Raw genomic sequence first — 23,529 nt, 5'->3', positions numbered from 1 at the left:
CAGGAGTCACTGATTTGCTCCTTCCTGCCCCACAAAATTAAAATCTAAGCCCAACAGTTCAGAGGAGACCTGAAAACACCATGGAATTTCCCAGTGTGCTTTAAACAGAAACAGAAGCTTGGCAGGGGAGGGAAACGGGGTAAACGCCTCCCAGGCCAGGCCGCATCCACTCTTCACAAGCTAATAAGCACTGACACTCATTAACACGTCTAGAGATTGTCAAGCCAGGTCAGCAAAGGGCCTTTTTTCCAAAAATCTCCTTTCTTGGCAACCACTACCAGGTATTCATTCACTCAGCATTTGGTCGCTCATGTATGGGTCAGTCATTTACATCAACTTTAGGCTGGGTCTTAAGGACACAGGGATGATTAAACCATGATCTTTGAACCACAGGGGCTCCCAGTCTCCTTGTGGATAGGGCATAGATACATCTGAGGATGGGCACAGACATAGGTAGTGGAAAAGACCTGACCCCAGGAAAGCATCTCCACACACACAGAGCTTGCCTAATTCCCTGCTCCGGATGGTTCTGGGTCCAGGGACAGCAGGTCCCAAGGTTTGTGTTCTGGCTTTGCACTCACAAACTAGATAGCTTTAAATGTCAGGATCATCAATTTCCCTCTCTGTGGAGGGAATATCCTTACTTCCAGGACTACTGATGACACCGGAGCAAGCGTTTCCTCTAGATGGGGTCATCGGGTAGGGGCTCCTCAATGCCAGGCCTCCCTCTATGAGACGGTTCCACCAGTTCTCTCAGTGGTCCACTCTACAAGTCAACCCAACACAGTCCCTCCATCCAGCCAGGGCAGAGGGCAAGCCTATTTGTGCCTCTGACTCTGCCAGTGTTTTGCCTCAAACTGCAGCTGCCCACCTACTGCTGGAGACTCAGTGTTCCCTTGTGTAAAAGAGGATGCAGAAGGCGTCATCCTTTTCCCCAGTGTTGCGAAGCACAAATGAGGGACCAGACGGCCGAGCGCTTGGTGAGACGTGAAGCACGCCCCAGACGCAGCTCACCACGACTGTCTCCAGCCCGCTACATCACCCGCTCTTTAAGAAAACCTTCCAACTACTCCTGCTCCCATGGTGAGGGCCATCTCTGAGTCCTAAGCCAAGTGCAACAGACAACAGATAGGATGGCCCTCAATTAAAACTTGTTCAGAGATATTTCTTCTGGTTTCATATGTGGCACCACTTTTTCCTTAAAATAACTGCTTTAACCCACTATTTTCACATATGTGCAGTAACACCACTATAGAGTTTTAAAACTACCATATTTTAAAATATATTATTTAAAAATACCTTCAAAGCAACCTCAAGGAATAGGTATCATTATTTACATTTTACAGAAGAACAAAATGAAGCTGTAAGAGGCCAAGTAACTTGCTCCAGGTCCTAGGGTGAAAACAGCTGTAACCTGGGTCTAGGACTCTTCTCCTTTTCTGTGGAGCAGCACAGAGATAGTGCTGAGCACATACTAAGGACAGCAGCCATGTCACATATTTCTCTTCTCACCTCTATGGATATAGAGTGCTTAATATGCAATAGCAAGCAGACCCTCAAAGTAGGGCCAGTATAATACTTTTTGTTTGTATACACTAAAACACTGCATACAATAACTGGGCATGAGTCCTGGTTAGACTGTTAGCTGTGTGATTTTGGATAAGCCACTTCTCTGTGCCTAAATTTCATCATCTATAAAATAGGGCGGCCACTACCATAGCACAGACTTTTTGTGAAAATTAAATGCGTGCAATGTGTCTGGCAGTGGTTCAAAATAGTACCCATCCAATTTGGAAACAATGAGACTTGAATTTAAGAGCTTCACTGGGAGTGTAAGGGGATGCAGATTCCCTGGTTCCAAAAAGGTTTGGGGTCACCCTATAATAAAAATGGGGCCTCCCTCCTCCCACACAACTGCCACTTGCCATCATTCATCCATCACTAAGCACAGCAAACCCCAACTCCCATCTCCACCTGCCTTTTATTTGAAATGTCAATTTTTAAAGAGTGGAGAGGTTGGAGACCCAATTTAACAAGCACGCTGAAACATTGTTTATTGCCTCCATAAACATGGCTTAGTGAGAATTACGGACTTAATCAGAGTGAACTTATCTCCCGGTGAAAAGGAACACTTTAAATTTCAGAAATGGCACCTTCACTGTGAAAATCTCTTAACTTTTCAAACAAACTACAGGGGGTCTTAAACATATGGGCAGTAAAGGGGCAGCCATTACTGTGATTTGTCTTGCCCGGGAGCCAAGGGGCCCTAAAGATCCATAACAACTTTAGGATCTAGGAAAAATATTTGGAAAATCATATTCAGGAGACATGTCTCTAAAAACACCCAAAAGATCTGCCAAGTGGGAAGAAAGATCTGTCTGGATGCTGGGGGCTTCCCAGAAGAAAGGACCCCCGGTCATTAGAGTGGTGTTGTTTAATAAACAGCAGCACAGGCACAGCTCACCTCTCCTTCCTGTGAGGAAGAGGAAGCATTTAGCAAGAGGGAAGATGTTGGTAACCTTCTTTTCATAGGAGAAGTGCTCTGGGGATCCAAAAGGTTGCTAGATAGTTGGTGTATAGGTCTTTTATTCTTCTTCTTCTTCTTCTTCTTCTTTTTTTTTTTTCTTCTTCTTCTTTTTGTTTTGTTAAAACAACAACAACAACAATTCCTGTGGATAAGGTTCCGTGGACCCCAAATTCCTAACTAGGGTTTCATTATGGCTGCTCCGATCATTCTAGGAAAGGCTTTCGTAAGACGCTCCCATATTGTGCAGAATGTATCAGCCTGGCAGCCAGAGGCAGGAAAGGCAGCAGATATAAAATTTTATTATTCCAATGCCCCAGTAGCAGCCAGGAGGCCTTAATGAAATTGCCAAGATTTACAATCTGAGGCAACGATTGCACAGACAGATATGGTTAAGGGAGCTGTGCCCTCCGACCTTTCAACCCTTTGATCCTCACACGGCAGGTGGCCTGGAGCCCCCTCCTGGGCATCTTCTCTCTTTTCCAACACCCCCCAACCTGATGTGCAATGAGCCTGACCCTACACAGGTGATGCTCACGGTGCTGATCACCAGCAGCTGCTGCTAATGGAATGGTCAGTCACTTGCCTTGAGATTCTCACTCTGAGGTGGGTGGGTGCAGATACACAGTGTCCAAATGGTGCCCAAATGAGGTTCAATGAATTGGCCCCTGACTCCAGTTGCTTAGCAATGTAGAATGATCCTTATAAATGAACTCTTGTCTCCTCCAATTTATACTTTGAATTTAGAAAAATCACCTTTTAAAACTCAATCATGAATCTAACAACAACCAAAAAAATCAACCCCTAAGTCCTAAATGTATCTCTCAGAACTTCCCCAAAACCATGTGCAGCAAATTTATACCAACGAAAATCAAAACAATTTTTGGAAACCTAAAATTGACTGTTTTCAGTTCCATGAAATTTCATTTAAAAAACCCCATATGCCAAAATGTCCAAATTCTCTTATTTTTAAAAATTGGGATGACTTCCAAAAATCATAGCTATCTTTTTCTTTCTTTCTTTCTTTTTTTTTCCTTCCTCTTCTAAAGCTAGGGATGGGTAATGTGCATATGTACTTATCAAGCTTCATAATTTAACCCATTCCATCAGTACAAAATATTTGTAGTCAAATGCTGAAGAGAAAGGATAGAGATTTATTGCCACTGAATCTTCAAAACAATTAACTCCTAGGCCCCAAAGTTTAACAGATATTGGGCTAAGGAAGTATTCAGGAGTAGGCAGCCCCCATCTACACCTTTTAGCTTTTGTTAGATACTGTGTTTATGGAGGAAAGTATTTTTAGGCAGGGCACATAAACCACTCTATGGGATGCTGGTAACTTCCACCCACAAACAAAACTTTAATGCACTGTTGATCATGTTTAAGAAAGGCCTCAAGCCAATGACTATGTTTCTATACAAACATAGGATGGTGGTCCCAAGTTTTATCTTCAAAGGCCTGAACTTGGATCATGAATGTCTGAATCCAATGGGTGAAGAAAAACCTACTCCTTTTATAGGCTTAAAGGGCATAAGTTTTAATGTTCAACTTTAAAAATAAATTTGAAATTAGCTGAGAATCAAATAACATGTAAAGAGAGGTTTTTTGGCTCCATTTTAAATCATGATTTTCTCTATAGATGTTTAACTTTATGAGCAAGTGGTTTATGGAGAAATCAGGTTAGCAGGAAGAAAAAAGGTATAGTTACACCACAGTTACACCACAGTCTTGTCAGACTATGCTGTCTTCTTGAGGGGCCTATTGGAAATCTTTGGTATATAACAATATTCAGCACCGAGGACCTACTAATATGCATGGCACTTTAGCTATATTATTTCTGTCACCCTTTTAGGGAGGAGCTCATTCTGCTGATGGGGATGTAAAGGCCCATAGACTGTCAGGGACAAATGGTGGAGCTGGGATTCAAACTTAGGCTCACTGCCTGCTCCAAAAACCCACGGTCCATCCAAATTCTTCTCAACAAAGGCAAAACAAATACACTAAACAACAACATGCGGTAATTTGTGCAGAAATGCCGGATTTCAGCTTGCTTACACATTGCCCTGGCCCATTTAAAGGCCTTCCGAATCAATTATTTTAGGTCATTAAGAGGAAGTTTAATTTGGTTGACAAACACCCCTACTGTGGTGACCTTGCATATCAACAGCAAATGCCTGATGGTCACAAACCGGTACCCTGAGTCACTGAGCATGGTGTTAAACAAAACCACATGTGCCCAGATCCCAAAGGGGATTTGCCTGGGCCAAGGGCACCTCTCTTCAATCATCACTGCTAGTCTCTGAGGTCCCACAAAAGCCCCGCCCCAGTCACTTGCAAGGAGTTTATGAAAAGTCACCAGTCCCATGTGGCTGAACTCAGTTAAAAGTGCCTTTAAGTGAATGTTAATTAAGAAAAAGTCAATCATTATAAAATAAAAATGGAAGCTGAAAAAGAGGGCAAAGTCAAACTTAGATGGATGTGTCTTTTACCTCTTTTGAAGTATTCCAATTCGATGCCCACATAATATTGGTAGTCACTTTCATTGACTTGGTGCCTACCATGTGATGAATACAAAGCTGGGAGTTTGTATTTCTTCCTTTGTTCCTCATTAAAAACTCCCATGATCTTAGGATTCTACCCATATAACACGTGAGGAGGGTCAGGTACCTTAACACACCCAACTGTAAGGGGCACCTTCCCCACAAGGTGGTGACCTTGAAGCTGAAGTGCCATGTATACTATAGCCCTCATTCAATCACCAACAGGTGTCTCTGAAGAGCCTAGTGAAAGAGCAGTTTTGTGCACAGCAGACAAACCATGTGACAGAATAACTATACCCTTTCCCCTGCTAAAATCGTCCCTCCTTTAAACAAAGGAGTAGATTCAAAGGGACATATCATGTCAGAGCTAGAATCTGAACCCACAAGACTCCAGAGTAAGGACTCTTTCCACTCTTCTACAGGCCTTGTGTGGGGCCACTTCTTACCTTCTCCTAGCAGGGATTTAAGAATCAATGAGTACATAATGGGGGTGGGCGGTAAGAGAAGAATGGAGGAACTTTGGATTACATAGGGGAAATGAGAGGGGGGAAGGGGTAGGGGTATGAAAGATGGTGGATTGAGACAGACATCATTACCCTATGTACATGTGTGATTACATGAAAGGTGTGAATCTACATTGTGTTCAACCACAGAAACGAAAAGTTATACCCCATTTGTGTACAATGAATCAAAAAGCAGTCTGTAAAAATAAAAAAATAAAAAAAGAATCAATGAGTAAAAATTTATAAATTTTGAGGTTTTCTTTGCAGTCATTTTAACAGTGTTAAAAGGGACTTTCATATAATGATGGCCAAATGGTAAAAGGAAAAATGGGAACCAAGAGCATCATTGATGCTCTCGTTTCCCTGGGATTCTCCTAATGACGACTCAGTTTTTCTCGTGTGTTATTGAGGGTTGGCCCGTCTCACAACAGAACATTTCCACCATGACAAATGATACTCAAGCAGGAGATGCTTAACTCAGGCCAATACACTTGTTGGGCTTAAAACTGTTTTATATTAATTTCAACCTTAGGATGAAGTGGCATTTTAGAATCACACTCATTTTAAAAGCAGATACCAATGCAAAGAGGAGAGAGCTTCCAAGGGAAACCCATTATTAACCTTCTCCCTGGCCTGAGGTGAGCAGAGCCTGCTACACCTGCACTCTGCATTCTCCAGATGGGGCAGGACTCCTGTGTGATGACTGTGCCAATGGTACACAGCATGCTAAGGAAATGCCAGGAAAACCAATCATTGTCCAATCCCTGCTCTGTTTACAGAACAACCTTCAATCTTTGCCTCTTATTTTCCTACTACTAACTATGATAATGAATGTTCAATACAATATTTGAAACAAGTTCTTCACATCCACTATACCAGTTAATTCTCACAACTCTATAGGATGTATAATATCACCTTAATTTTACAGATGAGAGAAGGGAGCCTTAAAGAGGCTAAGGAACCAGGCCCCAAGCACTAGTGTCCTTAGAACTTGTCTTTGGAGGACTATGGGCCTGCACTCCTTTCCCCTCCCCGCAATCCCCATCCCAGAACACTGAGAAGGAACAGCTCTGGCACAGGTGGGGGCCTCTGCCCAGCACTGGGGTTGGGACAGCCATAATCCACACAGTATCAGGGTGCAAAGAGCAGACGCTCTGGGGGGCTGACAGACCCTTCGTAGTGGAGGGCTTGGATGTAAATGATCTTACCTCTCAGAGTTTGGCTTCCCCATCTACAAGGGTGGCTATCTCCTGTGCTGCAGAGAGTGAGCAATCAATGCTCCCAAGTGAAAGCAGGCAAACACCCCAGCACAGTGTGTGGCACTAGGCAAGAACTCAGAAGGTGTCAGGCTCTTCCCTTTCTCAAAGTACTCCCCGCAGACTTAGGACTGCAACTACCAGGTGGGATTTTTTATGCAAATATCATCTTGCTTATAAAGCAGGAATATGAATTACTGGGCCCCAACAAATAAATCTCACATCGAGTTTCTCTATTGTTGTGAGGACACACAAGTCACCATTTATAGGTAAATATGATTATGGCTCAGAGTTTTGCATTAGCTGGGCATTAACAATGCAAACTACATCTTACTTCTGTCTACAGGTGGGGTCATGTGAAGCCTCAAAGTGATACAGTGGTAAACAAGAAACACTCTTCACTCACTATAAAACTGTTCAAAAATAAATATTCTTTTTTAAAAAGTGACAAAGGATTAAAGAACTTCTATGGCAAGGGGGAAAAAAGAAAATAGTTAAAATAGTACAAATTCAATTGACAGAAATTCAGGTTCTCTGAAAAACCCCATAGTCAAACTAGGAGCCCTACACAGATAAATGTGGCCTCTGCATCCCAGCAACCAATCTGAGTTTTGATTAAGCGCTTGGATCCTGTTCTCAGAATGGAGGTCCAGGGCTACTCCAAGCACTTCATCTACTTGCAAAACCAGGCTTCTGGGGGCTGATGGCTAAGTCTTCCTAGAAAAATGATGGTGAGCAAGAAAGAGGAATGCTGGGAGCCTGGCCTGTCTCCCTGAGCACCCATCACACACCTCTTGCAGTTGCACTGGCGGGGACAGCTAGCTAGGGGCCTGGCAACTTGGTATCTGGGTCCCTCCTACCCCATTCTCATGATCTGGAATAACTTCTTAGTGTATCATCTAAATTTATACCCTCAAACTGGGGTAGAGAAAGAATATCTGATGTATTAAAGTACTGGAAACAGAGAGGAGAAGACAACTCTAGTAAAAGCGGAGCTTAAAACCTCAAAGAAAACCGTCACTACAAACACCTCGCCCACAGTTTGGTGGCAAAGGAACCATTCAGAAGCTTGGGTTGGGGACGCTAACACATCTGAATTTTATATACATGGTTTTGGTGTGTAATTTCCTTAAGAATTACCTTGATCTTTACAAATATCAATTTACTTTATTAACATGGTTAAGCAGTTTCCAACATTTTATATGGAAGGACTGTGTTTCTAATGGCCCACAAGGAGAAGGCCTGACCATATCCCTCCCCTATTTACACCCTTCAATGGCTCTCTGTTGCCCTATAAAGTTGAAACTCTTTAATGCGGCTTACAAGGCCCTGGATGGCCTGGCCTCTTCCTGCTGAACTCAGGTCTCCCCTTCTCCCTTGTTCCTAGTAGACAGAATGCCTCATACTTCCTGGAAAGTCTCCTGGTCTAGACCTCAAGGCTCTGCAGATGGTGTCCCCTGCTCCCCTGGTGCTCCTACTTCTTATCTGTTAGGCTTCAATTTTCTCCTGAGAAGGTATACCTCAGGCTGGAAAAGCTAGAGATGGTGCCTCCCCTCCCTAAGCCTATGGCAGCCCCAATTCACCACAGTTATTTTCTACTTGTGTGCATTTGTTGCAGACCAAATGCTGAGAAGGTGGAGATTATGTCATAATCACCATTTTATACAGACCTCCTGGTATAATGCAGTGCCTGGACACAAAGACTACTAACACATTGCTGGGGAAAGACTATATCCTGTATCCTGTCCCTGTCACATGTCAGATTATGGGATATGCTAGACATCTGCAGGACTCAGCTCTTGCAGATGAAAAAAGTAAAAACATCCAGAAAGACAAAGTATCATGACTGAAGTTGACACAGTAAGGGGAGTGGCCACACAGAAGTGTGGAACCACATTTATCAAATCCTGCAAAACTACCATTCTCAATACTGGTACTGCCTCCTGTATTGCAAACCAGGATAAAATGGGGCAGGCACAAACCAACTGTGCTGAAGCTCTCTTTCTGCAGTATCCTTAGATTAGAGGGAAGAAAACAGAGGCTCAGCAGACAATTGCCTCACCTAAGATCACATAAGCAGGAAGGAGGAAAACCAGAATCAAGGGCCCTCACTGCCTCAGCATACAGGTGGAGCTTCATTTACAAGCTAGCCTGAGTTTCTCTTTGGAACTATGTCCTTGCTATCACCTTGCCTTCCTCCTTCCTATTCCACCACCAGCAGTAATACAGAATACCTTCTGGATATATCCTTTCCACCCTCCTGAGGCCTGAACACAAAACACTGTGAAGCTTGGGAGGAAGGTCTTCGTTTATCAAACAGAAGCACCATCTACCAGGCATGACCTGGCACCTGCTGCCAGATATGGTACATAAGAGGGACTGCATAAATGTCGTTTGAACTAAATTGAGATCAGTTGAATGAAAGGAAATAGTCACTGTGTAATCTGGCCATGTTTTGGGATTTCCTAGCTGCCAACTAACACGATCATTCTCTCCAAGAAGAAGTGAGGTCTATGCCAATACCCTTGGCTATTCTGCTAACTTGCCACTAGCCTCAAATTGCTTAAATGAGAGAAAGAATATCAAAAGGCAGAAGGAGAGAGAATGATATCGGCTATAAACTTGTCACTTTAGAAGGAAAGTAGACTCTTTATGGTGACGAGGTTACCATTTAACAAACAGCAACGGCATCCTGTTTGAGCTTGAAGACTAGAATTAGGTCTTTCCCCAAAATAACCTTTTTCCAAATGAGAATACTCAATTATAATTTCTATTTCTTTTTGTGCAACAAATTTGAGTGTCATAAAAATGGTTAAAAAGTCTTCCTATGGTAGCTTTTTCTAAACTTTTATGAACATCTGCCACATTCATTTGAAGTTTAAAAAATTCTGGCACATATGCAAAGGCATAATAAGGTGCCTATAGCTTTCAAGAAAAAATAACAAGACAGTCAAAAATAAGCCTTTTGCTGAATTGCCAGTAAGAAAACTAGTGTAGTGAGAAGAGATGGGCCTCCCTGAGCTCCTTCCTTAAAGAGCTCTCCTTTGGCCCCAGGTCTGTGTTCCTGCCCAAGCATTACAGCTCGTGTTCCTGAGGAAATCTCAGAGGAAGGAAGCATCTTTAGCACTGAAAGGTACAACAGAACCTGATAAACCCACTTGGCAAACAAAACTAGGGCTCTCTGAGTGTGAGCTGAAATTCAGGGAAGAGATCAGCAGACCAAATTCTCACACGTGGAGTTCACAGCTGCTCTACGCACCCAGGAAACACTTCTTTGTTCAGAAGGCTGGTTTCAAGGGCGGGGAACCTACCATGTTTGTTTTTCTTTTGGTGCTAACCACACAGGAGTTTAACATAGCAGATTCCTCCTTAGCCTCCGTCAATCGACAGGGCCAAGGTCTACCTTGGCCAGTGTGTTCTGAGCTTTCATACTTAAAGCCCTTCAAAAGCTGAACAGAGTAGACTTGCATCCACCCATTCACCTAAGTGCAAACTGTTTCAAGTTTTAGCTTCAACATGCATGCATATTTTGCACTGTATATTTTACTACAAAAGGCCTTACTTCAAATTACTTACAATCATATAAAAGGTAAAAAAAAAAAAAAAATACCTCCCTTGTCTTTATGTAAAATTATGGCACTGAGTTGCCTGCAAACAATGATGCCTATTGGAGGGCTCCTAAATGTGCTCCAAATTACAATTCCCCAAGCAGTCACTCCACCTTTCTTTTCAGTAAGCAGTCACTGCTTGAAGCCCTGCTAAAGATGCCGAGGGCATGACAGAGAATGACAACAGGTCTGGTTCCCAGATGATTCATGCTCCAGGGGATGACAGAGAGTACAGGGAAGTAAACAGCTATCATTCAGAATTAGAGGTTCCCTAAGTGAAAGAAGACAGACAGAGGACCTCTTGGAAGAGGTAGAGAAGGGCAGGGCCTCTCCACGCAAAGGTGCAGGTATGTGGATCTGATAGAGATCAGCCCAAGCGGCAGCTAACGAGTGCTCTGGCAGTGATGTGCAAAGACAGCAGTAGAGAAACTGCAGAGCTCAGAGACAGTGCAGAGAGAAAGTGGGCCACCTAAAGCAGAAGGCATCACACTCCATGTCAGGGCTATGGAATGAATCTTCTTAAGTCCAGCACTAAGTACAATGTTTGGAATATAAGAGGCCCTCGTTTTGCTTATTAAGTGAATGAGTAAGTCTTTGCAAGAATCCAAGAAAGCAAAGAAAACATGTCAATGAAGGCCGTGAAGAAGAAACAGGGCAAGAGACATTTTAGTGATGTGGTAAGAATTTAGACAGACTGACGGAGGAAGAGGGAGCACTCAGCCTTCCTCAGGTGTCCCACTTTGACATCTCTGAAGCCAATGGTGCCATTTACAGGGACTGGGAGTACAGAAAGGGGAGTGGACTGGCCCAGTATGTGTGTGTGCTGGCATGCACATGCACTCACAGTTAATAATTGTTTGGGGAAGGCTGAAAGAGGTATCTGTAGTGCATCTGTGTGAAACTCTGTGGTACTTAAAACTTTGGACCTGACATTTAGAGAGAGGCAGAGCAACATTAGAATCACAGCTGAGAGTGAATGACTTTGACTTGGTAACTGAAGCAAAGATGACAGAGGGCAAGTAGAGAAGAAGAACAATCCAGGACTAGACACTTGAAGAATGCTGAAGGTAGTGGCACATTAAAAGGGTCTGAAAAAGTCTGTGCTGGAGCAGACTGGAAGGCACAAGGAGAAGCAGGAGGAAGTTGTGGATGCTGATTAGGCCAAATGGTCCTCAGATCAGTGTTTCAAACTCTATAGCAATTGGCAGGAAAGGTCCATTAGAAAGTATTCACTTTGAATTTTTCATACAAGAGCTTTGAATAGACCCCCAAACTTGACAAACAAAGGTAAAACCGAAGAAATCTCTTCAATCTGATCTAAATACATCATCCAAGATAGTCCATAAACTGTGTACTGTATGTGCTTAGGGCTGGGTGATGACAGGGAGGGACTGTTAACAGAATGTAGGAGCCACATGGCCGTCCTGTCAAATTAGAAATTTGAGCAGATTTCTGTGGTCTATTTTGATCAAGATTCTCAATGTCAAACAAACAGGTTTTTCGATAACCAACTTGTTTCATTTTCGTAAGCACAATAGCACAGTGTGCAACAGTTAGTGGAGAAGCAGGTGGTCCTCGTCGACGTGAAATGAAGGCAACAGAAGAAGAGAAGCAGCACTTCCTTTAAGACATGCAAAGCACCATCGCAGACGGACATGGCTGTAGATTCCCCTCCAGAGCTTATCTCCTGTGCGATACAGGCAAGCCACCCACCCCCTGCCCCATTCTGCTCTAGTACAAATGTCTGCTCCCCTCCTGAGGAGGAAAAGTCTTGAGGTTCATGTCTACAAACTAATGGCACTTACAGAAGCACAGAAAAGTCCTTTAAAAGAACTGCTATCTAATTGGTACAGCCGTACAGAAAGCAATCTGGCATCAGATTCAGAGCTTTGACCAAGCATTTCTACTTTAGGGATTCTACGCTAAGGAAATAAGTCAAAATGCAGATAAAGCCTTATGCATAAAGATGTTCACTGAAATGCTATTTATAATAGTGAAAACATTATAAACAATCTAAGTGTCCAACAGTAGGAAAATAGTTAAGTTGTGGTATATCCAAATGGTGGGCATGACAGGTAGCAAATTGAAAATTATTTTACTGAGAGTAGACAAACACATGTAGAAATACTTATACCATAATGTTAAGTGAAATAAAGACATAAAATTATATATGTCACATAGCAATCATACACATTTTTATATTTATATAAAATACATATTCTCAGAATGAAGATTAGAATTAAGAATAGTAAAATTCCACAGTGGTTTCAATCTACAATAATGGTATTGGGGATAATTTTAATACTCCTCACTTCTATATACCACTTGTATCTCATTTTCTAGAACAAAAAAAAAATGCAATACTGTTATAGTGGTTTAGAATACACATTATTATGAAGAGTGAACCATTTCTCTTTCCTCTTCCAAACCCTCATAGAACCTTTTCCTCTGGCCTCCCTGCCTTCACACCCCTTCACCCATAAAAACCTGTAATCTCTAAGCAAAATGGGAAAGCCCTGGAGTCAAAAGCCAATTGAAAGGGTCTAAGAGGAACTCAGCCCTGTGCACCTGGAAGGGGAACACACATGAGCTTTTGCTTCAATTTGCTCTCATATGCAGAGTTGTTTATCCAAGACCGTGGCTTTCCACTACACAAAGCAAGACAAAACCCCAAGTTGAGCGATCAGGGAGGAAAGAAGCCAACTTACCTCCATTAAACTTAAATGGATTCCTATGAGGTAGGGCATGGGAGCACTGTGAAGAGAAACAGAGACACACAGCTGCTTTAATGTCTGTTGCTTCCGACAGAAAATTACAGATGGTTCACTATTTGGAGAAAAACTGTTTTAATAAACGTATGCACAGTTACATTTCCTTTCACAACAAAAATCCTAATATGACATTTTGTTCCCAAGCCTAGATACTTCAGAAGAATTTCAAAACACAGGCAGCATTGGAAACAGCATGGGGAGTAAGAAGAGCATCAGCCTTGGTGTTAGCCCCTGAAAGCAGCTATGAGGCTGCATGGCCTTGGACACCCAGGCTTTAAAATGAGACACTGGACTCAACCTGGAGTGTTATTAAATGAGAGAAAATATTCATCAAATGATGAGTAGAGCTCCTGATAGAAATGGAAACTGTGATTGCCATGATTATGATGGAAAAAGCAATAAAGGTTGCACGGAGGACATAATATGTTTCAATGAAGAATGATTTGTTATTTGCTGTTTCCTTCTACTACCAAGAGATGTGACCTAACTGCCCATTCTGATTGAACAAAGTATTTGGAGAGCTGCCAGCAAGTTTCTCCACCCAGTGGCACACATGCCATCTGATGATATAATTCATAAGGCCTCTCTGTTAACTGCTTCTCTCAACAGGTTCCCCAGTTCAGTGACTAAGCAAGGGAGAGACAGTCCAACTCAAGTTTTAAAACCTGCACATTTGGGATTGACCAGTCCTTCCTTAGTTTTCAGGATCCTGTGTGCACGTATATGTGTACACATGATCATTTATGATGCTACCAATGATAAATGTGCTGGCAGTTATATGAAGACCTGTAAATTCAGTTTTGCTAATCCACAAAATAACTTTATAAGGCGAGTATAACCCCACATTTTACAGAGGAGGAAATAGACCAGAATAGTTAAATCACTTATCTAATGCCACAAAATCAAGCAATTGGGGGCTGGAGTTGTGGCTCAGTGGTAGAGCACTTGCCTGGCATGTGTGAGGCACTGGGTTCGATTCTCAGCACCACATATAAATAAATGAATTAAATTTTTAAAAAAATCAAGCAATTGATAAACCCAGGCTTTGACTCTAACATGTACCTGTTTTTCCTTTGGTGTCACGTTGACGCTGATAAGGAACCTACAATCCCCAGGTTCACCTATCACACTATCTTTCCTAGGGGTAGATGAGGGAGATCAAGGAGTAGAGAGGAGAGTAGAGAGGAAGGAAGAGACTGGAAACTTTTCCATCTGTTTCTCCGGAGATACATTGTATGAAATGTGCACAGGTTTTTTTTTTTTTTTTTTTTTTTTTTTTTTTTTTTTTTTAATGAGCTTGGAGGAAAGACACCTGAGGTGAGCAGGTACTTGTTCTCTGGGGCAGCTGGGGGAGTCAAAGTGGATGGACAAGGATGGCTCTTTGGGGATGGGGTTGAGATAATAAGGATGGGTAAGCAATGAAGCAGGAAAGATTTGCTTGCAACAGAATACAACGGGGTTTAGGCTTTTTCTGGAAAGCAATGGTGAGACAACAAAGGTTTTTAAACATCAATGATCAGATGTACAGTTTGATATGCTCAAACATTTAAAAATAAGAAAGGGCACAATTCCCTCATTAGCATTCAACAAATAAAATTTTCTGAACAAAAATCCTTCCCCAGAATATAAAATATTCCTCTTACTACAGATCTAAGAAGTCATATATTTTGGAAGTCTGCAGAACAAACTTGAATATTAGCAGCACAGTTTGGGAACTATTCTTTGAGGAGACTTTTATATTTGATAATAGCCACAGAAAGAACCATACACACAACAGTAGTGAAAGTGGAGTTATCCTTTCTTTTCTTCCATCATTGTCTTGTCCCCCCCCCCCCTTTTTTTTTTAAGGTATCTGCTGGGCACAGTCAGCTTCTCTCTGCTTCGAGGGGAAGGAAATGCCCTGTGATATTTCTTCCCTTAAACTGTAAACCATTAGTTTAGCTGCCAGCTACACAAATGCTCCAACTTCCCAGTGTGCCTGGCTTTGCTGTCCGAGCTTTTTCCAGTGTACATTGAAACGAATGTGTTTCTAATTAAGTAGCTTCAAGAACAAGAAAGCTTCAATGTCAAAAATACAAAGTCTGAACCCTGGCAGGAAGTCTTAAGACTGCAAATGTCTCATCCAGTGGAACCTTGCCTAATGTAATGAAAGGAAGCAGGAAGAGTGCAAAATTCCAGAAAAATGGCCACTTATTAGATGTGTCCAGGAGCACAGCCTAACACATAGAAGGGAGAAAAGCCCAGATCCATAATATTTATATAAATTCTATCAACTTTTCTAATTCTTACACTTAATCATGCAATTGAGCAGTGACCATGAGTTTTAATTAGAATTTCAGAACTGAAATCTGAACAAATGAGTTAACATACAGAAAAAGACATTCAAAAATCTGAGTAAAAGGTAAAAATAATACCTATGGCAAGAACCCTCTATATAATTTAATCAAATCTTCTTATCTAAAAAAGAAATATTTTCTAGAATTTTACATATGTAGGTTTAAATGCCATGACCTTTTGTACTGCAATAAAAATCAATGATACCCTAAAAGAGAGGACAAAATAACCTTATAGAAGTTACTGTAGATGCAAGAAGGGACAAAGTGAGATTTGCTCTTCTGGCATCTTTAGGTAGGTATTTTTTAAAGCCCAATAATTTTCCAGAGTAATTATGGCCTATCATAGAAATGTAGTTTTGTAGCCAAGTATTGTTAGGACTGCAACAGCTCTGTATTTAGAAAATATTTAAAACACATTTATTCTGAAATCATAGCAGCTCCATGTTTTGTATGAATGCAAATTTGGACAAATACCTTTTATATTATCATCATTTGCTTACAAAGCTTCAAATACTTCCCAGAATCTATAGCATTTTTACTCTGCAAATATATAATTACAAATTCTAAGTTAGTGGGAAGCGGGGAGAAAAAGAAACCCAGAGCCTCCCTAACATCTCAGTGTGGTAAGGCATGTAACTAGGTAATTTTAGGGACATTCTGAAAATAATTTCTATTCTCAATCTACCTCAGTAATTATTGCAGCTACTGACTCATTTTCTTGGAATCTCTTTTCTTTGCCTTTTTATTAAAAAAAATAAAAAATAAAAACCCCCACCTACACACGATTATATCATCTTTTAAAAAAATTTTTTTTAATTGTCAATGGTTCTTTTTATATTATTTATTTATATGTGGTGCTGAGTATTGAACCCAGGGACTCACACAAGCCATGTAAGTGCTCTACCACTGAGCCACAACTCCAGCTCTGATTATATCATCTTAATACAAACTGTTTTTATTTCTGCATTATCCCTTTACTATTAGCCCACATTAACAGTTGTATGTCTTTGAAATTTTACTGTTTTCTTATTGGTCACAATAATATTCCCCATATTGCTCTACATACTTCATAATTATTATCTTAAAAACTGCATCATATTTCACCACGTATGGATGTAACATAATTTAGTGAATCCTATCCCTAGAGTTTGAGTAGTAAGTTGCTCCCAAAAATACAAGTAACATTATAATGAAAATGAACCAATTCATGTGCATGAATTCCTACACGTTGAATTTCCAAGTCCAAGGGCAGGACTTTTTCTTTTTTATATCTTTTGTTATATCTTGACCAAGCATTTCTAAAAGGGCAATACCTGTCCAGTGGAGATCTTTCAGGATTGCTGTAAGGATCAGGACAACCCCTGAGGTGCCTAACAGTAGCAGCACCTGGCAGGCATTCAGTAAGTGACTGTCGAGTCCAAATGAGTTCTCTCCAAGTCCCTAGAATGGCTGCACATTGGATCTACTCCCCTCTCACTCAGAGAAAACTTTCTTGTTCCAGTCTTGGTTCCAAAGGACCTCTGGCTCTGGGACACCTGGCAAAGCACTGATGAGGTCAGGACTCCATAAAGAGTAGGAGGTGCCTGGCATGCAAGGACCCTAAGCATGGGCTTCTGATTCCCCAGCACACTGTCCCGTCACTGGTGTCCTTCACTGAGTTCAGCAGGGTTGTGCACTGTTTTCTTTTGGAGGGCACCTTTGCTCTTTATTTTAATATGCCACCAAGGAAACAATGATTCTTTGCTTTGTAGTCACTTAGAATAAAAAATTTTAAAAACCTTTTCTTGGGCATACATTAAAAGGAAATATGGGAACATAAATTGGGTAACCTACTCCATGAATCATTTTCTGATTCAGAGTCATCAAAGTCCATGTTTTTCCAAGGGTAATTCAGTATTAAAACAAAATAAAAATTCATCTGCTAGAAGCTATCTTCCTGCTTTAGGTCTGAGAAAGAACTTGTTTGTTGCTCTTCTGGAAAATATGAATGCAAATATTCTTGCTTTACGCTAATAGCAAATGTACACCCTCCTCTGCTCTGTGTCTTTCAGCATTCACAGTGATTTTTCATTTCAATGCTGAATCATAGTGTGATTTTGAAGACATTTAAAATGGCAATTAAACACAACACACTCAGAACCAACAACACACATAATTAAATTAAAGCGGTAATAACATTAACAGCTATGACCAAATCCGTGCACAGGCAGGCCATGACAACTGTGTCACAACTGCTGGTGGCTGACAGAGATTGTAGGACACCATTGTACCTCTCTGAATAGCAGAATAGGGTATATCTGCACTGGGCTTTTGTTCTCTGGGAATTATTGCTCTATCTGACTTCCTCAGCTACATCCTGGGAGAGTGAAAGCTAACTCTTTCTTCCTTCTCCCCTGAAAAGGGAAGGGGTTCTGTTGCTGGTGTCAAAGCAGCGACAATACAATGACCTCTATCAGAAAGGCATCTTTATTTTGAATCCTAAGGGAAAAGTAACTAATATTGTTGAGTAACTATAACTCAGTCACGTTTATGCTTTACATACATAATTCTCAAGGCAGCTCTTCAAGATAGCACTATTATCCACATTTTCAGAAAAGGAAACAGGCTCAGACAGGTGAAGTAACTTGCCCAGGGTCACACAGCTAGTAAATGGTGAAGTTATACTTCAAACTCAGGGCTGTTGGCCTGTGAGCCCCATCTGTGCCCATGACATCAAACAGTGCATACTCAGTACTGAAGCCAAGAGGAAAGGAGTGCTGGTGTACCAAAGGGGTTCTTCAGCCAACCCTGGTCCAGACTCCAGGTCTGGGACACAGCACAGGTAGGTCCTAGAGTCTAACCATTCCTAGTAACAAACAGGCATGAACATGGATCCTGCAGACTTATTAATGACCGACCCTGTAGCCCATTGTTATCGCTGCACTTTCACAATTGTTTCTTTCCTTCCTCTAGATGCTAGAGCCCTCTCAGTTATGTTCCCCAAGGTGAGCTGCTACAAATTGGTAAAGAGTCAGGTGAAATAAAGGAACACTGGCTGCTTAAATACATAAAATACAGCTTCCCATGACAAAAGGGGATGGGGAGAGGAGGAGCAGGTATGTGGGGAGAAGGGCCCACCACCAGGTAAGCAACCCCTGGACATTAGGAAGGAGAATAGTTTGGTACAGCCAAGGAATTTCAAACTCCACTGTTTTTCTTTTCTTTCCTCCCAAATAATGTCTCCTCAGTACTACCACATGAAAATGACAGCACCCACCTGATTGCTCAGAGGTAGACCACCTTCTTACCCAGACAACCTTCTCAGGCAAAGGGAGTTAGGGAGCCCGTAAATCTTCCCTCCATTTGCAAATTTTTTTTTTGTACCAGGGGTTGAACCCAGGGGTACTTAACCACGGAGCCACATCCTCTATTCCATTTATTAATTTTTTTTGAGACAAGGTCTTGCTAAGTTGCTTAGGTCCACTCGCTATTTTTAAAGGCAAGGAAAACTCTGAAAGAGGCCTTATTCATTTCAGCTTTTTGTTTCTTTCTTGTTTTTGAAAAGAAACAAAAGCATAAACACAGCTTGTCTTACCATTTTAAATTCTGCTTTAAATAACGAGATCTGATTTTGTTAGAGAGGTTAAAGGACAAAAGAACTGGAGAAAAAACAAGAACAAAAACCATAGACACATCTTGCTGGAGAACCAAATCATCACAGCTCTGGTCTTACTGAGAGAGACAGGTGGATACTCTTCAGGCTTATGTGGTGGCTAGTGTAGCACAGGAGCCAACAAGAGCAGCCACCACTGACTGCACATTTGCCATGAGCCCGCATGAGGCTGAGGCTTGACAGGCATCTTCTCACTCATGGCAACAGTGTACTATTGGTGCCACCATTTCAAAGATGAAGAAAGTAGGGTTAAGGAAGTTGAATAACTAATCTGAGGTTACACAGTGAGGCAGGGGCAGCACTGAGACTAGACTCCATGCCCACTGTATGGAGATAACACCAGCTTATCACTTCCCAGGAAACCAGCATTCATACCACCAAGGAAGCAAGAGTGGGCAGGTTAGATTTCTCCAACCTGCCCCTGAGGGCCAAGACCCAGACCTTTCACATTCTGTCTCTACCATATAAACCTTCTAGTTGAACTGCCTGTTAGCTCTTAGTTGCATGGAGTCCCCATCAGTCTTGGTTCCATCGTTACTTAAAAATCCCCATGGGTTGCTCATGCCTCCTTTCTTAGAGGCTTTGGTCTGGCTTACCCAGTGGGTGTAAAGCACATGCTAATCTTTTTTTTTTTTTTTTTTAATTAATTAATTAATTTATTTTTTTCATTATTGTACACAAATGGGATACATGTTGTTTCTCTATTTGTACATGGCGTAAAGGCATACCATTTGTGTAATCATAAATTTACATAGGGTAATGTTTGATTCATTCTGTTATTTTTTTCCCTTTCCCCCACCCCTCCCACCCCTGCACATGCTAATCTTAATGGTTATTCTCGACTGTCAGTCACAGAAGAATGAACTCTGTTTACTGTTACCCAGGGTCTACCATGGTACCATAAGTAGAGCAAGGAAAGTAAAGATAGTTGTGCTACTACATGTTGAGAGCACACTGAACACCCAGGGCTCTGTGGGTGGCTTTAGTTGACTTATTTAATTTAATCTTCAAACAATCTAACTGATATCATTTGTTTTTATAGTCAACAAAGATTACTACATTAACAGGTGTTACACTGGGCTGGGGGTATTCTCAGAAACCTGTCCACATTCACTATGTTAATGGTGATTCAGCCCAAATCCTTCCACTTTAATGTCTCTTATGCTGTTCCTCTTTTAATAGTGACATCTCTTAACCATTATGCTACATTTAACAACAACAACAAAAATGGTTATTTGCTAATTATACTAAAAATAAAATAGCAAGTAGATTCATAGCCAGAATAAAACTACACATGCTTTACTAGCTGGAACTGGCTGGTATTCTCTGGTTGTTCTAAACAGGATCTAAAGCATTTTATATGACTATGTTCAACAGTCACAATAGTAGGAAAAGAAATAGGAGCGAAGTGAAAAAATTGAAGCCATGGTGAAGTAGTACTTGGGTTTCATGCTATGACCCCTGTAGAGATGGCCACAAATTGGGCTCTGAGCACTCTTGGCTGCCAACTCAAGAGGGAAACAGATCACAAGATGATTTACAGTATCTAGAGAGAAAAATAAACTATGGTTAGCCCTCAAATCCAAGGAAGGGTTCTGCATCTGAGGAGCTGCCCAACTGGGGATCAAAACTATTCTAAATATAAATTTCTAGAAAGTTCCAAAAAGCAAAATACTGTGCTGAAAGCACACGAGTAAGTGAGATGCAGCATGCCCTGTTGCCTCTCACCATTCCACAACCCCACAGTCTACAGCGCTCATTGTTCCTGCAGAGTTTGTCATGCACCCTGTTTTGTGTATTATGTAGACAGGCCTGCAACGGTTGCTTCTGAACTCTTTTTTCTTGTCATTATTCCCTAAACAATATAGAATAACAACTATTTACATAGCATTTACACTGCTTTAGATATTATAAGTAATCTAAAGATGATTTAAAGTATGGGGAGGATATGTATAGGGTTATATGCAAATTTTGCACATTTTATATAAGGGACTTGAACATCTACAGATTTGGGTATCCATGGGGATTCTCAAAAGGAAGAAGGACTAGTCACTCAGGAGCTTGAATTTTTAAAAGGCTTCTGGGGAAGGGAAGAGAAAAACCACCATCTATTAGTGCATTTACTATTGCTGGTCAGCCAGTAAGGTACCTCACTGGGCTGGGGAGGAGAGAAAACAGATCTGGTCCCTGTCTATCTAGAGTCTACAACTAGTGGAAGATTAATTAAGTAAATTATTTTATATGCACAAACTGCTGCAAGGAGACTCAAGGGCATGTGGGATCCATGACAGGGACCTAGGGCGACCTCATTCCATCTTCAGAGCAATCTTGAAAGACTGATCTCCATAACTTACAGAGGAACCTATGGTTCAAAGAAGTGACTTGACAAAGGTCACAGCTGGTGAGAGGCAGAAAATATGACTTGAAAAGTAGAACTGGTGGGAATCCTCTGAGTACAACAAGCTTTCTTAGAGCAAAAGGTAGTGAACTTCTTTCCTGACTTCCAATTCAGCCCTTCCTGATTCATGAGCAATAGCAGAGGGTGAGGATCTGAAAGGAGACCAGGAACAATTCTAGATTTGGAGAGGAGGCAGAACCTGCCTTGTTTCCATGTGAGGTTTCAGCAGCCAGAGCACAGGGCCTCCCAACAAGGAGGTGGCTCAGCATGGGCTGGTGCTCAGTAGTGGGGCACTGGAAATGGTTTGCTAATGCAGGATACATGGATATCACTAATGTTGCTCAGTGAAAGCAGGGAAGAGGGAAGGCAACGCTCTGAGTGTGACTCTGCAGCTTCCCGGGTAATCCACAGGGGTTGGCAGGGAGCAGAGATGCTTTCTAGAGCCCGAGACCACTAGACTCAATTGAAATGAACACACAAATTACAAAGATAATGACTGGATGAAAACCTGGAAAGGTCAACATCAAAGCCCGGAGTAGTCCGCCCTTTTGTGCCTCCTCAGTCCTACCAGAAAACAGACAGACTCAGAAAACATCAGGCAGGGCTCCATGGAGAAGACCACGGCAGCAGAAGTTAATCACAGAGAAAAAGGTCAGAACTCTGGGCTCTCTGTTGCCACAATGAGACATTACAGCTAGAGCTAGCTGCAAAAAGCAAGTCCCAGGTTGTAAGCCACCAGCAAAGAGGTCCTTGTAGAAATGCAGGAGTGAATGTGATACAAACTAAGTGAGAAAAGGACAAGTAGATTTATGGAGAAATAAATGAAGAGTATTCAAGAAAAATCAATGCAACTGGTAATAATAGGAAAAGATTTTCTCTTTGTTTTTCTAAGACTATGCTATCCCATAAACCAAGATGAACAGCATCTGATCACCTTTTTAGCCTTGCAAGTGTTTAAGAGAAACACAGACCCACATTTATTTACTCAGTGCCTACCATCATGCTGGAGCCTCACACATTTCCCTGGATAGCCACTGAGAAAGGCAGGGACATTTATACCCAAAGCTCTCCCACAAGAGGATTTGCTCCACTGCTAAACCATCCTGGATTCTGATGTTGCACAGTCTGTGGTTCCTGCCTTACTGTGACCTACAGTTCCCAGGAAAATAGATAGAATGTCTTTGCTGGAGAGACACTGTGCCTCAGAAGTTCCAGAGCACAGATAAAGTAAAGGGCCCAATCTTTTCTCACTACCATTTTCCACCTAGAAGATGGTTTTCTCAGAAGTTACCCAACATTTCCTACAAAGACTCTTGGCACTTTCCCATTTGGGGGCTGCTGAAGGAAATGCTCACTGACTGTTGTCACCTAACAATCTATTAGTTGCCTACTTGTGTCCAGACTGATGCCCTGTCAGTCTGAAAATACGTGGAATATGATGCAGCGTGAGCTGATGCAGAACTCTATATACAGCATCTCTACATACTAGTATCTTTCACACTATGAGGAAGGAGGACTTCTAGAATGCCAGAAAATACAGTGCATTTTACAAACTTAAAGGCAAAATCTACATCTTAATTACACATGTCCTATTTAACTGTTCAGCTCAACTATGAACTCAAAAAGCATCAGGAGTTAGCTACTAACTTGGCTCTTGATCTGGCTGGCTTTTGGGGGAACACATGAACTTGTCTTGATCTTAAAAATATCTGAAAATAGTTTATCACAAAGTTATGTTAACTAGTGCCTAATACAACCCAAATTTATAAATTCAACTTGGGAATTGATTTCTAGTACTTGTTCAGGGCTACTTCTGAAGGAGGAAGGTAGAAAAGGAATTTATATGCATGATATCATATGGCTTCTACTGGGACCTTTTACTAGCACAATTTAATTAGCATAGTACCTGGTATATAACAAGTGCTCCATACACTCATGTAG

At 41.5% G+C, this 23,529-nt stretch overlaps 1 protein-coding gene across 8 annotated transcripts in view; it reads right to left on the bottom strand.

The window, feature by feature from the left end:
• Dennd1a (DENN domain containing 1A) overlaps window positions 1-23,529 on the bottom strand; it is a 515,895-nt gene that overhangs the window by 185,420 nt on the left and 306,946 nt on the right. For all 8 annotated transcript variants that reach the window (XM_047525191.1, XM_047525194.1, XM_047525192.1 and 5 more), the window contains one exon: window positions 13,140-13,185. In XM_047525191.1, the coding sequence (XP_047381147.1) occupies window positions 13,140-13,185 (46 nt within the window). The remainder of the gene's footprint in view (window positions 1-13,139; window positions 13,186-23,529) is intronic.

Source organism: Sciurus carolinensis, chromosome 14 (assembly GCF_902686445.1).
Source record: "Sciurus carolinensis chromosome 14, mSciCar1.2, whole genome shotgun sequence".
Lineage (NCBI taxonomy): Eukaryota > Metazoa > Chordata > Mammalia > Rodentia > Sciuridae > Sciurus > Sciurus carolinensis.
This window is presented reverse-complemented; position numbering and strand designations above follow the sequence as displayed.